Source organism: Sceloporus undulatus, chromosome 2, assembly GCF_019175285.1.
Source record: "Sceloporus undulatus isolate JIND9_A2432 ecotype Alabama chromosome 2, SceUnd_v1.1, whole genome shotgun sequence".
In the NCBI taxonomy this organism is placed as follows: domain Eukaryota; kingdom Metazoa; phylum Chordata; class Lepidosauria; order Squamata; family Phrynosomatidae; genus Sceloporus; species Sceloporus undulatus.
This window is the reverse complement of record NC_056523.1, coordinates 262805914-262822924: the sequence shown is the minus strand read 5'-3', so window position 1 is coordinate 262822924 and position 17011 is coordinate 262805914. Positions and strand designations below refer to the sequence as shown.

The 17011-nt window shown below is 38.1% G+C and overlaps 1 protein-coding gene across 2 annotated transcripts in view; it reads left to right on the top strand.

The window, feature by feature from the left end:
* The window catches only part of PRDM6 (PR/SET domain 6), a 115928-nt gene that overhangs the window by 77730 nt on the left and 21187 nt on the right, over positions 1-17011 (top strand). The window contains exons 4-6 of one of the 2 annotated variants that reach the window (XM_042453474.1): positions 5168-5292; positions 7692-8034; positions 14180-14218. In XM_042453474.1, the coding sequence (XP_042309408.1) occupies positions 5168-5292; positions 7692-8034; positions 14180-14218 (507 nt within the window). The remainder of the gene's footprint in view (positions 1-5167; positions 5293-7691; positions 8035-14179; positions 14219-17011) is intronic. The other variant, XM_042453475.1, reaches the window with a different exon arrangement.

The following is a 17011-nucleotide window of genomic DNA, read 5'->3' as shown; positions in this document are numbered from 1 at the left end:
TTTTCTATCATGGAGGGAAAGAGAAAGATGAGGAGAATATTTGGAGTAGCTGCTTCTGCCCAAAGTAGGATTAGGAGAACAGTGAAGCTTGCTGGATTGTGGCCTTTTGGGGAGGGAGGGCATCCCATGCTACCATTTATTCTTCCTCCACCTATCCTGTCATTGCATATTTGGCTTCACAACAGCCTGATAAAAGTGCTGTACAAATATATGGGCTGTCAGTGATAAACAAATATTTCCCTTTTAAAATCAAAAACAACTGTTTGCCATTACTGGAGATTATTGCAATATGAAAGAATGGTCTGGCAACTGCTATATTAGCTAGGAGTTTTCTTTTTGAATTATAGCATCAAGCTTTAATCTTGTTTATTTTAATTAGAATAGTTTTCACAGATGAAAAAGAGAGGGGAAATGTAGTTTTGTATGAGGCACAGTTTCATAAAAAGGCAGTGGTCAACCTGTATATTTTTTTACAAGCTAAACATTAAACCAGATAATAGCTATCCAAAGCTTGTCAATTTGTATGAAAAAAAATTCTAGTAATATCTTTTTTTCTCAAAGTCAGTTACAACAGTGCTCCATGTCAGTAGAACAATGTGCTATGTGCCCCACCACCAGGAGTGGAATATTAGGTTGTAAGCAATGTTGGACAGAGTATTTATAGTGAGGAATTCCTTCCCTAGGGAATGCGTGGCTGGTCTCCTCTCTACTCAGTTTTAGGTGATCAGTCAAGATACTTTGTTTGTTTTCACTTTCAGTGGTTTTTAATATAGGGTTGATGATGATTTCTGAATTTTCAATTATAGCTTTCTGCTGTTAATTTATTTTGTAGTTTTGAATTTTCTTTCTTTTTTTATTTTCTGCACTACTTTTTGGACTCTGTGGCAGGTTATAAAGATTTTAATAACTCATAAAAAGGGATCAAATAAATAATTGTTTGAAGAAGATCACTTAGGAGTCTGGGTATGTCCTGAGAGTGTACAAACCATCATAAATGTAGACTTTGTGTATTGAATTGATGTCTTCACATGAAATCCTGTGTGCACCATAGTCTTTCCTATGTAAAATATGTTCATATGTAAAATAAATGGATGTTCTAGTTCTGCTTAAAGAAAGGAATGTATGTGAAGAGCTGCTCTTTCCACTGAGGGACTGTAGGACAGGAATTATATGTGTTCATAGCAGCACTGGGCAACAACAAGTCACTAGTTCGAGGTGTGCATATTTGTGTACATATATATGAAAATCTCAAGCAACATGTAGCCATGAGAAAGTCATTAAGCATCTGTCAATATTAAGTGGATGTTGTAACTTTCCTTTCATTCTGTTGCTGTTTTTTAGAGTTCCCTGTGTTGATCTGTTTTCTATTACTTCAGATCTTTTTAAAATGAACTACAAAAACACACTTTGGGAGAAAAAACCCCTGGCAACTATCACCAGGAAAGACATCCAAGTGTAAGAAAATAGAATAGTTGGACACTGAAAAACCATCTAGTTTTTATTGTATATGGACATCCTCCTCACTAAAAGTCAGCTGGTTTAAATTCATTCTGTTATGATTTGTAATATCTAAATGGAATTTTCTTCAAAGTACTCTTGATTGATTGACCCTTAGCTGAACGTTTTGTTTTTATTTTGAAGCTGACAATAATGTTTGTTGGCATGTGTTCTGCTTCAACTGCGTTGGGACGCCATGAAGCTATCTTTATGAGTCATCCAACCACAATACTAAATACATGTCAGCAAAGGAAATATTATCCGAAAGAGGAAAAATCCCTTTGATGTACTTCAGCATGCAGAGATTTCTGCAAGTTTTGGAAGCTCTGTAGGCTTGTAAGGAATGGTGTATGCTTACACTTCCCCCTACTTTTTTTGGCCTGCTCCAAGCCTCAGAGACCACCCATTGCTCGAAAACAGTTCAACTCTTTCAGCAGCAAAGTGTGTCACTGGGTTTTAACACATTCATTTGCTGGGCTGCTGTGTTTATGTTAGGTGAAGCCAAACAGAGAGATGAAAAGTTACAAGGGTGAAGTACAAAGTAGACTCTTTTCCCCCCCTAAGTCAGGAGATGCGGGTGATTTATAGCACTGCCCTGATTTTGATTTTTATGTAATGGTGGAAAGAATTAATAAAATGTACAGCTTGGGTGGAAATAGAGGGAGGAGTGGCAAGAAGGGGTAAGAAAGAGAGAAAGGCAGGAGTTTTTGTCAGATATTCATAGAATGTTGGGAAAAAGCATTCTGCTTAGCCAGCAGTGCCCTCCTGAGACAAGGTGGCAGTAAGCGAGGAAAATAACAAGATAAATGAAATTTTTGCAGCTGCTCGTAAAATATTGGGAATCTGCACTTTTTTATTGATCTTTATGATCCTGTTGCCAAGAGCCACTTTGCGGTGACAGAATATGTTGACAAGTGCATATCTCACTGCCATGAAAAATGTGGTTAAGGATTCTCCTTATGTCGGCAGTGTTATACAAGAAACAAATTGCACCACTACAGCCGATTCTTTACAAAGAGGCTAAATTTAAAGCCTACAGACTCTCCACACTTTTATCTCAAACTTCAGGCTAATATTGGTTGCAATTCTTCACTGCAGAAACCAGTTGAGATTGGAGTTTTTTAAAAAGTCCATTTATGTCTATACTTTACACAAAGTGTTGTAAAAAATGGTCATTTCTCCCTACTGTGGCGGTATCATTCTGGTGAGTAATATTTCAGCCAGAATGGAATGCTCCTCTTGTATTTATTGAATTGCTGTCCATCTCATATAAGGATGTTTTACTTTTCTGTAACAGGCTTAAGCAACAAGCCACTTTGCAATGATTACATTTTTTTTTAAATTTCATCTCCTAAATCCCTGGTTTCACATTGGTTTCACTTGTGTGTGTAGTTACATTTGATTCATATTGATTTATATCTTCTGTCTAAGCAAATTTTGAATTTCAGTGTCATTATGAGATGCTAGATAAACAGAAATATAAATAAATAGGTGTGCAGATGGCTACCTGCATCCTGGGTTTAGTGGCAAGCCCTGGTACTGTCTATTTAGGTACACATGTTAAGCTACAAGGCACAGATAACATCCTGACTCCAGTCAGTGGGACTACCTTCTAAAAGAATGCAGATAAGATTGTGGTACACAAGAGAACATGGAGACTATATTTTTAATGAAGGTGTAACAAACTGACAGTCCCATATTTTTGTCTGTTGAAACTTTTTTTGGTGTTGTCCGTAGGGTTTCTTTCCTAGTATTAGTAACTTTTACAAACCTGTAATATTTATAGCAGTGCTTGTCTCCATGTTCTCTTCGTAGGGTAAGCATTTATTAACGTTTATACTGTACTAATTTTCAGTCAATGAAGATATATAAAGTAGTTTAGCAACAACAAAAACCTTGTCATTTTTTCACTAATGATGAAAGTAATACAGATGCAGACTTATTGATGCTTATGGAGAAGAATGTCTGATTGAACTTAGAGAGACATAAAAAAATACAGTAACACATATACAGTTTTCTGTATATAATACAGAATATAATTTTCTGTATATAATACAGTTTTCTTAGCAAGATTTATTTGGAGGAGGTTAGCCATTGCCTTCCTCTAAGGCTGAGAACATGTGACTTGCCCAGGTTCACACAGTGGATTTCCATGGTTTCCCAGAGTTCAGCACTCAAATCACTGCATCAGCAGATGGATGGATGGATGGATGGATGGATGGATGGATAACAGCATACACAAGGGGATAGTTATTCCAACTGCTAACTGATGTTGGGGAAACAGGAATACCTCTGGATCAATTGGATCCAAAGTTAGTTCTTTTTCAAATTGGGAACACTCAAAAGGGGGAAAGCTTTCCAAGTACTGAGCACTGAGTGGGCTGGCTTGCAGTGAATCATCTCTTTTCCAGCTGAGTGGTGGCTATGCCATATCAGGACCCCGCCCTGCAAATCAGGCAACATCAGAGGATTAAGATTACACTGTTTTAGTATGTTTTGCATGAGCCAGCATGATGTAGTGGTTTAAGTGTTGGCCGCTGGCAAACCAAGATTCAAATCCCTGCTTTGTTCTGGAAACCCACTAAGGGCTGGAACAGATCAGCATAAAAAGCCAGCTTCTAGCCTGCTTGGGGGCATGGTGTGCAGACGATGCATGTCCCCAAGCCACCCAAAATCTGGTTTCAAGTTGTCTGGCTGTTTACATGGGGGGTGGCTTCCAGGTGCTCTGGCGGTGTGGTGTTTATATGCTGCACTCCGCCGGAGCACCTAAAAGCTGGTTTCCCGCCACAGTGGGGTGGAAAAGCCTGCTTTTTGCTGTCACAAAAAGGAGCGGCTATTTGCTGCTCCTTTTTTGGCTGGCAAAAAGGCAGATTAGGGCCATGGTGTGTGGTTGCTGTGGCCCCAATCCAGTATTGTGAGCTGCTGTCCATTTCACCCATAGGTTTCCTTGAGTGAGTCACACTTTCTTATCCTTAGATGGGAGGCTATGGCAAGGCTCTTCTGAATAAATCTGTATGGAGTCAAACAGACAGGCGGCTTGAAGTGGCTAGAAACCGCTCCAGCCCAGGTCAACCCCTGATTGGTGTGGGACCACAGCGACCAGATGCTTCAGTCCCAAGGCCAGCTGCTGCAGCAGTCCTTTTGGAGCCAGCTTTGGGTCACATTAGCCGGCCTTGCCATGGCTTCCAGCCAATCTGTGGGCGGGTGTCATGTGCACACCACATCCCCGGATCAGCCTGAATGGGGCTTTTTGCCCATTTGTTTTGGGCCCATGATGTCCTTATTGTTTTGTGCTGTGTTGTTTTCAAGTCATTTTAGATTTATAGCGACCCTAAGGCAATCCTATCATGGAGTTTTATTTATTCAGAGGAAATTTGCCTTCCCACTATCATGTTTTTTCCTTCTTCACTCAGATTGTCTGAAGATAGATAGTCTTGCATTTCATTTCCCTCCCCTTGGGCAAACTGGTTCTGATGTATGTAATTCTGATTTTATATTTCTGGCACTGGCTAAGCTGGGGCAGCTCAGCTAGCACAACTAGATCTCAGTGGAAGGCAGTTTTCACTAAACTGTACTGCCTTATCTGTTTTGTGTGGATGAGACGGATGCTTCTTAAGAACTATATTCTAATCATTAATTCACTGTTTCTTTCTCTCTTTGTTCTGACTAGGTCAAACATATTCTACCGAGCTTGCATGGATATTCCCAGGGGCACAGAGTTATTGGTGTGGTATAATGACAGCTACACATCTTTCTTTGGAATTCCTTTACAGTGTATTGCACAGGATGAGAACTGTAAGTGTCTAATTTTGTCTACAAAAGTACTATATGTCCCTTACATTTTTCTTTCATATTTATTAAAAACATAAATGAATTAAAATATGTGAATGTTCAGTTTGTATTAAATTAATGTGAATTTTCCAATTTAGAAATCCATTTTAAGACAGTAGATAAATCTATTGTACAGACAGTGGAATTTAGTCTGCTAAGGAAATAGCAAATTTCATCTTACCAGCAAATAGCAGTGCTCTGAAAATGTCAAAATGGAAGTGTATTGAATATATTGAAATAATACAAATACAAAGTGGCTACAAAATAAATATTATAAAAAGGCAAGGCATTCAGTCATTTTTCCTGGCAGAGTGATGGGATTTTGGAGCCATGTTATGATGACGAATTCAGATGAAGGTGAGTTTTAGAGGGACAATAACCAAAGGATCACAGATGACATGGGAGTATGAGATACTATGTCTAGGTCCAAGGTCATTGTGAAGGCCTCTACACTGTTTACAGAATCACATAGAATATATTGATCTTGGAAAAGTTATTTATAACTTTGCAATCATCCGAATCATCCAGCTAGAATGGCCACTAGCCATGCTGACTGTGGAATTCTGGGGCATCTGGTCAAAAAAAGGTAACCTTTCCATACTCTGAAAATAAAGCATTAAATATATATGACCTTTCTATACTTATTCTAGACATAACATTTATCTAGAATTGTCACTAAGAATTTCCCTAAATACTAACACTTGGAGAAATTTAATTTAATACATATATTTAGACAGAGTAAGGACTATTTTTGTGACATATAGTGTTTAAACAAATAGGATCCTGAGGTGAATACATGTTTTTGCAGTAGCTAGGGCTGTGCCGCAATTGTACCAAAATTGTGGACAGTTGAGCTGCAGGATCAGACTTCTGCAGATGTATAACTCTTGCTTGTGTTGGGACAACTGAATGGAGGAACACATACATCTTTCTGCTCACATTTTTGGACATGCTTTTCACATAATTTCCTTTTATCCAGGCCTACTGTAATTCAACCTGGAAATAATCCCTAAGCACAAACAGAAGGACCCATATTGTTTTCCTGATCATACCAGTGAAGTCTCTTCCTTTCCTTTCCCTTGTTGAATGTTAAATGGTGAGCTCACTTATTCTTGGTGTCACACTCAAGTTTTTCCCATTTCACAAACATCTTAAGACACAACACAGATAATGGAACACCAGCCTATTCATGCAGCGTAATGTGAAGGTGCTCTCCAAAGGTGGCCAAGTGGACTGTCCTATATGATTGCATGTCAAGATGTAAAGAATATTCATATTGTCAGCGAGCAATACCATCAAAAATGTATCAACTGCAGTGAGATTTTCTATCCTTAATTAAGAGTGTAAAGATGAGTGGTTTCCTCTTTCCTTGCTGTGAGAATGGAGAAGATCTCAATTCCCACACAGTCAGGGAAGAGAATTGTTTTTATTGTTGTTGGAGTGGTGAGTGTGTGTGTGTGTGTGTGTGTGTGTAGCTCCCTAGCCCCTGAGCCAGCATCCCATATGGCTCCCAGGTTCAAAAAGGTTAGGGATCCCTCATTGACATTAACATCAAACTCTTGTTCCTCTCAGTAAATAGAAAATAGACTTTGAGTTTGTGGATGTGTTTATATTAATATTAATAATAATAATTTATTTATATTTTCCCGCTTCTCCCAGGTGGATCGAGGTGGGATTACAACCCAACAATAACAATAAGATACAAGAATAAAACATATACTGTAATTTTCAAGCATTAAAACAGTTAAAAACAGTACAGTCAAACAATTATAATATATAATATTCTGATCCTGAATAGAAGAGTGAATGATGTTGTTACAGAAGATTGGGTGGATAGGCTTTCCGGAAGAGATCCGTCTTAACTGCCCTCTTGAAACCCTCCAAGGAGGTAATAAGATGAATCTCTTCTGGGAGGTTGTCCCATAGTTTAGGAGCCACTGAAGTAAAGGTTCTTTGAGAAGTTGAAACCAGTCTGGTTGGGTGTACTTCCAACAGATTTCTCCCAGAAATTCTGAGAGTGTGGGGCAGATTATACAGGGAGAGGCATGCCTTTAAGTAACTCAGGCCCGAGCCATGTAGGGCTTTATAGGTGATAACCAACACCTTGTATTGCGCCTGGAAGCTAATAGGTAGCCAATGAAGATACTTCAAAATAGGTGTAATATGGTCAAATTTTGAAGAACCAGTGACCAATCTGGCTGCTGCATTTTGTACTAATTGAAGCTTCCAAACTTGTTCAAGGGTATCCCCATGTAGAGTGCATTACAGAAATCAAGGCGAGAGATTACCAGTGCATATTGTTTCATACATCTGAAATATCTTTCTTATTGTATTAAGAAAAACATTTTTCTTTCTTTTCTTAGTGAATGTTCCTTCAACTGTAATGGAAGCCATGTCAAGACAAGACAACCTCCAGTCATTTAACAAAAGTAACAAACTGCCCTCTGCCACTCCACAGCGGTCCATTGTATTTCCACAGACTCCATGTAACAGAAATTTCTCTCTTCTGGATAAGACAGGCTCTGTTGAATCAGGATTTAACCAGATCAGTGTAAAAAACCAGCGAGTCCTTGCAAGTCCTACATCAACAAGCCAATTAAATTCTGAGTTCAGTGACTGGCACCTTTGGAAATGTGGGCAGTGCTTTAAGACTTTCACGCAACGGATCCTCTTACAGATGCATGTTTGTACACAGAACCCTGACAGGTAAAACATGGGAACTCTTTATTTCTGTATCTCATAATAGTAAGTGCCACTGTATTCTGCTTTTATCAGGCTGTTACCCTTTTCACTGGCAGATCCTTATTAGGAGGAACCTGCACAGTGCAATTCATCTGCTGCTGTATGAAACATATAGATAATGGCCACAGGTTCGGGTTAGTATTTGTACAAACATTGGGTACCTAAAGACACAAATAAAAGAAAATGACTAAGAATATAATCTTGGTCTGGAACATCCATTGGAAGGGGGGATGAAATAGAAGGAAAATGTATGGATATCACAGATGAGAAAAAAGAGGTCAAGATAATTAAAAGTCACTCTGTCTCTGAAAGATAATATAACTTGCTGCTCAGCAGCTGTCATAGTCATTTCAGGGTTCACCTATAGTGTGCAATGTGTATGAACTTAATTAAGTACTAAGAGGTAATGAATTGGAATTTTTTGCTTAGTACTATTTTTCTTCAGAGCATGCAAAGCCATAAATTGTGCAAAGCTGTCAGAAGGAAATACCTACTCCACCAGTGATGTGGAGGAAAACAGATGCCACTTATTCAATAAACTAATATCCACACAGAAGAAAAATGTTGACTAGATACCTCAGAGTCAAAGTTGGTTTGAAAGTTTGTCAATACAGAATTTTATGGCCATGAACTGAGGAAGAATTTTAGCTGAACAAGTGAATTAAAATTTCAGGTACTCTGACCGGTGCCCCAGTAGAGATAATGGAACTATTATTTATGAATCAAATCTAGTTTATTTGACAACCTTGATAGCTGGCAGCACAAAAGACAAAAATCAAATTAATTCAATAAAAAGACTGCTCTTTCTTTCTTTTTTTCTTGAGCAGCAAAGAGAAATGTACTCAAATAAACTGGCTTCTGGAATAATCACTTAGGGTGCGATCCCCTAAATACTGCTACTATACTACATCAGAGGTGAAGCTGCAGATTGATGGACTGAAATGGAGTTGGGGAAACATTAGAGAAAACACTTCCATCACTCTAATCCCTCTTTTGGTTACTTACCTTGTGCATTACACAAAGAATTGCTTCAACACATAGTTGATTTAACACATAGTTGGCCCCCAAACTCTTTTTTGCTCCTAAACTCCTCCATTTTTAAAAAAGAAGAAGGCTGAAATATCCCCAAATACTGCCTATTTCGGGAGCTGAACATAACGCCCAGAGGGGAACATTTGGAGCAGACACCCAGACACTTCTGGAACTGATTTCTGGATGACTTTCATCCAATAATCAAGAGGTGCATCAATTCCATGGAGTTGTTTGGACACAAATTGGCCTCTGATTTAAAGAAATGTATTTGGAAAGCATCAGTGATTAGTTGTTTGTAATCTCTACATGAGAGCCAATGTCCTATAGTGGTTTGCATGTAGGTCTAGGACTAGGAGACCAGGTTTGAATCCCTACTGTGCCATGGAAACCAACTGGCTGCTTTGGGGCATGTTGCACTATCTCAGTCTCACAGGAAAGCAATGGCAAACCATTCTGAACAAATCTTGCCAAGAAAATCTTGTGATAGGTTTGCCTGAAAGCCGCTATGACCTGAAGGTACACGACAGCAATATCTAACTGCAAGGTTTTAGGAAAAGTTTAATCTTACCAAAATATTTTCAAAGTATTGAAGGTGATCACTGTGTTTGTTAAAAAGAAATAGGGATAAGAACACTAGACATTTCAGAGACCCTATGCATTTAAATAGATATATGGACCTGTTGCATACATCCCCTATTCATTTCCATGACAATATGTCCTGTGGGCACAAAAGGATATGTATGCAGGGTTTTTTTTTACTGAAGCAAATGAGATGCCCTTTTAAGAGCATTTACAGTTCTATTTGAACATCAGATCTCACTCTCCAGCCTCAGGATTGTAAGCAACCAAACTACAATGAGTTTGTAGTATAGTTTCACACTTTGACTCCTGAGTATGAAAATGTTTTTTGAGTTTGGAGTTTGGTGAAGCATTTAGACTGCTCTGCTAGAAAGCACCATATCACATTTCTGATTCAGGTACTCTTGAGTGCAGTATAGCATTACACTAATCTAATTCTAGTTCATCTCTTAGGAAGATTATAGTTTAGGGGAGTGGACTAGGGTTTTCTAGCAGAGAATTCTACTTTCCTCATAAAATACAAATCCCATGATATATCAGAATAGAGTACTGTAGTATGAAACTGATGTATGTGCACAGTGAACACACATTCTTGATTGGGAAAAACACAGAAAGCCTTCATTAAAAAGCAAAAATCATGGAATCCACAATAAACATTTCAAAGATAAATAATGTTCACAGATGAAAGAATATTTTACAATTTACATATGCTTTTAAGGTTAAAGTTGACATAGATTGGCTATTTTGATTAGGAAATTCTGGGAATCATAGTCCAAAAAGATAATTGTTCCAATCTCAGTATTTGCTTATATTTTAATCCCAGTTTTAATCCCAGTTAACCAAGCCACCCAGCCTTTATGCAGCACTAACTGATTAGGATATTAAGAATGATCCACAGTTTTGTGGGTGCCTGACAACTTCACATGTATTAGGGAAAAGAAAGTGGAAACTCTTGTATCTCTGCATTAAATGCAATACAGCCCATTTTTGATACCTTATTTCTAAATCCAACTCCATTTGTAGAGGCTTTGCTAGCAGGTGGAAACTCCAGTGAAAGCCCAGTGTCCTTCTCCTCTGCAATCAAATATGCTCCAACCATAAAATGAACTGTAGATGAGGAAATGGGCATCTGAGAATTCCAAACTATTATAAGTTAGAAGAAAGCAGTACTCTCACTAGTAACTGGCAATTACATTAATACAGAGAACTCTACTATTTTGTATACTCCAAATAGGAAGAAAAATATGCCCATCCACATTTCTTAATGTAATAGAAGACTGTGTCCTATGTGTAGGCAAATGTGCCTACAACTGAACTCACTTCCAATGTCTCCTTCCCCCAGTAGATCAAGCTTTGTACTTTGGCAATACCTGCAGTGCTACCCTCTCTCAGTATGAAAGGTGAGAAGGTGCCTGTCAGTGCTAATACTGAAATCCACATCAATCTTCTTTGCTAATAATCAATATTCTGATAATCCTGACCAAAGTAACTTCATCAGTTCCAGTTGGCCTGGAATCTATTGTTAGTCCCAACTAGAGTAACCCATTGAATCAGTTACTGAGTAGTAAGTCAGCACTTCTATAAATGGACTCAATGGAGCTGTAGTAGTCAGGACTAACAATAAGATTTAGATTTTGAAAAATTGTTTCCAGTTCTAAGCAGGATGATCTAATTGTCTGGTTTAATTTATAAGACAATTTTTAATGTTTGCTGAATTGAGTTGAAGAGCACCTGGACACAAAAACCTCTCTTCCTTTCTTCTTCTCCTGAGTTCTGCAATGTCACTGTGTACATGGAATTATCACAGTGCTGTTTCTTTGGGAAGAGGAGCAGTGACAGTCTGACTGGATGAGATTTAAGACCCATCAATTTTCCTTATAGAAAGGAGGAGCATAGAAGGTGCTTTTCTACTCTGTTCCTTTTGAAACAAAATCTTAGCCAAATTCCTTGTCATTGTTTGATACTGAATAAGTGTTTAGAAGCTAGGGACATACTTCTTCACTAAGGGGGGGATACAGACAGGAGGCTCCATGCTGCCTGTTTTTGCCACTCGACAGTGCCACACCAGCCACACGGTGCAGCACCAACGGACTCCCTAAAAAGGAGCCACCTGGAGCGGCTTCTTTTTAGAAGCGTCATAAACGAAGGCAGCAATGAGTAATTACAGAAATTTTCTTCCACTGTGAGAAAGTATTTGAAAGCTGTGGTTTTTGAAGGCCATTTGCAATTTAGGACTTACTCTGCGCAAAATTTGCATGTGGTTGTTTTGTGCATCAAACATAATTTCTGCACAGGAAATGTTTTCTGTGTGGAAAATTATATTCCAATGCAAAAATATTAATTCATCACAAAAAATGCTGTACAAATCTACCATGTGTGAATTTTATGCAGATCAAATCCCCAATTACAGATTTTCTTTCTGAACAGAAAACAACATTTTATATTCAGGAATTAGTATTTCTCTATTGAAATAATATTTCTGTGAAGAAAATGTTGTTTTCTGCACAAAACAGCCACATGTAAATTTTGTGCAAAATAAGTCCCAAACTGTGAAGATTCCCATTCATCCAGGACTCTTCTTGGCAGTGTTTCTCAACACCCCCCAAAAATATTTTTCAATTGTTTTCAAATATTCATTATCCCTATTACTGTATTGTGATTATTTTTTAACTGATTTAAAGGAAAAAAGATACTACTTTCCTGACTTTCAAGAAAAATAATTTTAATTTTAAATGTGTGTGGAATCGCTTTCAATTTAGGACATGTTGAACGTTTTTACTAGGTTTGGAACTAGTGCCAGTTTGGAGAATCTGGCATTTTACCTACTATACTAGTCTACAGAGCTTCAGTCAACATCTCAGTACTTGCAGGATGATCCACATTGATACAGGAATCATGTTGGCTGGCAGTGTTACCAACTGTACATTGGCACTATTGCCAAAGCATAGAGAAGAGAACCATCATTACCAATATTATAGAGGAGGATTGAAATGTGACCCTTAGATAACGTCTGTAAACTTAAGTTAGCCAAAAAAAGGAGAGCATCCAAACTTGAGAGATCCTAAATAGAGAGTCAAACACCAACACAGTTCCATTAGTAATAGTAGCTTTCATCCACCTATGCCTGGTGCCTCTGTTGCTAAGGAAGCCATGGGTCAGTGGTGGGCTTGCATGTGCAAAGGTACCTATTCCCTTTAAATACAAAGCTTGGATGCTTCTGCACTGTGAAATTCAAATGTTTGCATGGGTTTATGGGTGCTATAGGAGACTGCTGAATCTAGATTTTGTGTGATTTGTGTCTGCATGCAGGTTTCCAGGACCTGTAGCAATATTAGACACCTATAAAATATCAGTGCCTTTGTGCATGAAGCTTTTCTTGTTCAAAGTTAAGTTTAAAATTTCTGATGACTGGGATTATTATACACATATCTGCCATCCATTAAAGGAGCAGGAGTATGCTCTTCCATTTTGCCTGCTTTCTGTAATTGAGAAAACATAGATACAGCTTTATGCAACTTTTCTCTTTGGATTTTCTGTTCCCATTTCATTTACTTATAGTTTCTATTAATTTATAATCAATTAATTTCTCCTTTGTTGAGGTCTTTTCAGTAATAATCTGATATCATTTACTTTGGCCACTTATTTCAAGACCAAGACCGAGGAGATAATTTTAGAGTTTAGCAAAGTTACCTTTATGCATAGGTATAATAATAATAATAATAATAATAATAATAATAATAATAATAATAATAATAATAGGATTTATTTATATGCCGCCCAATCACTGGGAATCTGGGTGTCTTACATAAAACTCCCTCAGCCACCAAGACTAGTTGTCATTCTGGCTGCAGGATTCCGGGACTCATAGTTCAAAAGAATGATTTTTCTAAGGTACAGTTTTACATGATCTTGGATACACTCCACTATGCAGAGATAAAACATAATCTTTTTACCTGTGCTGTAAGGGTCTCTTCACAAACTGTTGATTAAATGATGGATATAAAATAGCAGAGCAGCTTTAGGAATGTTTATGTGTTCTGTTGAGAGTTTTGTGGGCAATAAGCATTTTTTTATGAATAAGAACATTTCCTTATTTTCAGTAAAGGCATGACATTAATATTTAATATAATATGCAAGAGGCAGCTACCTAAATTCATGCTAGATATTCATTGAATTGGGACAATAATTAAATATATCCAGGTTTGTATGTACTTTTTATGTGAATTTGACATTATTTAGGGTTTTTTAAAATAGTTTTGACCATTTTGGTTATGTTTCCTCTTACCCTACAATGCATTGTTAAATAATTTTGTGCTTTGTCTGGAAAGAATAAAAAAGAAAAAAAATGTCAAATCCATCCAGAATTAATTGGCTGAGGGCAGTTCCAATGTGTTGTTTTTTTTCTTGATTGGTTTTTATCCAGCCATCAGCAAATTGACCCACTATTCCTTGAACTAGGAGTCAGAAATTCCTTTTCTCTTCTGTTTTTCTGCTGCAGAAATTCCCAACAATCCCATTTGGGGGGCTCCAGAAAGGGGTAAGCAGAAGCCTTCAGTCACAGTGAATCATTGAAAAAAATCTATTTTGTAATTTATTTTTAAACTCAAAACCAGTTCTTATAATGAGCTATTAATCTGCATCTTTAAAAAAATTTAATTGTCATAGTGTTGGGCTACTGTGTGTTTTGAATCACCGGGATATTTTCCCCAATAGTTTTGTATGTGGTTCTTTTACATTGATAGCACAATTTAATTCTATAGATAGTCACATGTAGCATATTTGATGGGTCTTTAGGTAGGATGCATGCAGTCATATCTCAGGACATATTTTCTGATAAATGTTTCATCTTTAATTTTCCATAAATTAATGGCTGTATTTTTAATTAGTTTTTCACATTGTTGGTCCTTTTTTTAACAGTTAAAGCAATTTGTTTAAATTGTTAGTTATCTTAAAATACTTCTATGCCATGTATAACATAAAAACATCCAGTGGTAGGTGTGTTGGGCATACAGGAACATCCTAAAGCCACATAACAGCAATACCTTTATTGGGCAACCAGAGGCAAAAGAAAGGAAAATGATGATGTTGGAGTAATGGGCCTACATTTTGTTAAGATGTTGTTATGGTTATTCTATAGTTATTGGCATGGAGGGATATCCACATAGGCAGAGGCCATTCCTCTTTCTTGCCCATGTGGGTTCTGGGAGACTTTTGGCCCAGTCCAGGTGGCCCAGAAGGAGCAGCCAGAGGCTGATGTGGCTGGAGGCTGGGACCACAGTGACTTCACGGCCCCCTTCCAAAGAAGGCCACTGCCTTGGTCTCAAGCTGGCCACTGCCAGGAGCTGGACTTAATCAGCTCCAATTTGCGGAAGTTTCAGGCTGGGTTTGGCATCCTCAGAGCAGCATGTGGCTGCTTTGGGGGGGGGGGGGAGTGTCATGTAAACCCCATGCCCCCAGAGTGGCAGAAAGCCACTTCTTAGTCATAAAGGCCAGGAAATGAAATTTAAAGTCCATAAGCAACATGAAAAAAACCTCCCTTAAGATCCAGGTTGTCTCTGTAATGTGCAAGACCACCCACCCCCTTCTTTGGCAGAAAATGTTGAATTTCTCAAGAAGCTTCTCTGCTGTTGTATGGTAAACATTTTGGTGCTGTTTAGGTAAAACACACCAAATACAATTCCATATTATTATTATTATTATTGTTGTTGTTGTTGTTGTTGTTGTTGCATTTCGGTTGGCCAATAAAGGATTGCTGTCTTGTGCGTTTTGAATGAAAACATTTGAAGCTAATTTTGCACCCAATGCACCCAACAACCCATGGAATTTTATTTTTTTAAAAAAACAAATCCACCCAGGTGCTGGGTGTGGAAGCAAGTTCACTGTATATTTTGGCACCCTCTAGACTTAGATCAGGAGAGACCTTTATTTATACAGGAAGTGAACTGGAATTCAATGTCCAGTTTACTGCCTTCTAAATTAAAGGCCTTTTCTGTACATAACAACAGGGAAGATGGAACATTGAAATTGCATGGGGGTGTTTTGAAAATAAAATCTGAGAGAACTGGGGAGCTGCATGCAGGCCAAGGCTTGCATTTCTCCACCACAATTGTTGCAGGATGCATGTTAAATAGAACAATAGAACATGAGGAAGAGTTAGTGTAACTGTGAACCTTTCAAATTTGGGTCTACCATGATGTTGTTAAGTGATCTTAGATATGCTCTAACTTCCCATCTGACATAAAGATTAATAAAGCAGATAATTTACATGGTGTCATGTGCTATGAGCAAACAAAAGTGTTACTGTATATAAATTCTAAATGATGTCACTATTATTATTAAAACAAACACTCCAGAGAGAAAGGGTAATCCTAACAACCTGCTGTTCTGGTAAACAGCTCTAGTTCTGAATGTTACTCTCTATTACCTTAATTTTTGCTATCTGTTTTATAGGCATTCCTTTGCTAAATGAACTGACTTCAACATATGTGAGCAGTTGCAAGAGAAAGTAGGACCAGTTTAATATAGTTAAGTCCTATTCGATCTGTAATGCATTGGACCATTCCCCTATCTTACTAGAGATAGACCTGTAATATATATATATGTCAATGCAGTCCAGATGATGCTCTTTGAGAAAACAGTTATAGAACTTGGAAGCATCGCACACCCTCCAGCTGTCCTAATTAATCCTCTGTTGTCCTACTTTTTCAACTGCTTTTAAAATGTCCCAGTTTCCACTCCCACTTTCCCCCTTCATCCTTGGTTTACTTTAGTTGGTGCAAACTGTGTTCAAAATGCAAATGTAATTTGTATTCAATTAACGGATCAGGCCTGGTACAGATGGGCACAAAGTGCTGGCTTGTGGGGAGAGTCATGGTGGAGCGTCTGCATGCTCGATGCCATGGCTGTGCCCCCTTGCGCCATGACACCGTGCACTGTCCGATTGGACCAGTAAAGGGGCGGCTCCATGCCACCCCTTAGGGGCTGTTTGTACAGCTCCTAACTCAACAGAAGGGAGAGGAAGGAGGGAGAAAAATCTAGCCCTTCCCTGTAGACTCAGCCAAAGCTAGTTTGCTACAGCCTCTCTTACATTTTTCCCCCCTACTAATAATTTCTGCCATATAAACCACATTCAGAAATTGTTTGTCCATTTATGTTCCAGTTTCCATCTGTGAAATGTTGGAGAGTATGGCATTTCATTACAGATAATATTGTAATATACTTTTAAAGTACTATCAAGGCAGAAGCACTGCTCATTCCTCTTCATGTAACATCTTCAGAAATTCCTGCTCTCTGCAACATCAATGGGCAGCTCCCCTATTATTTACCACAA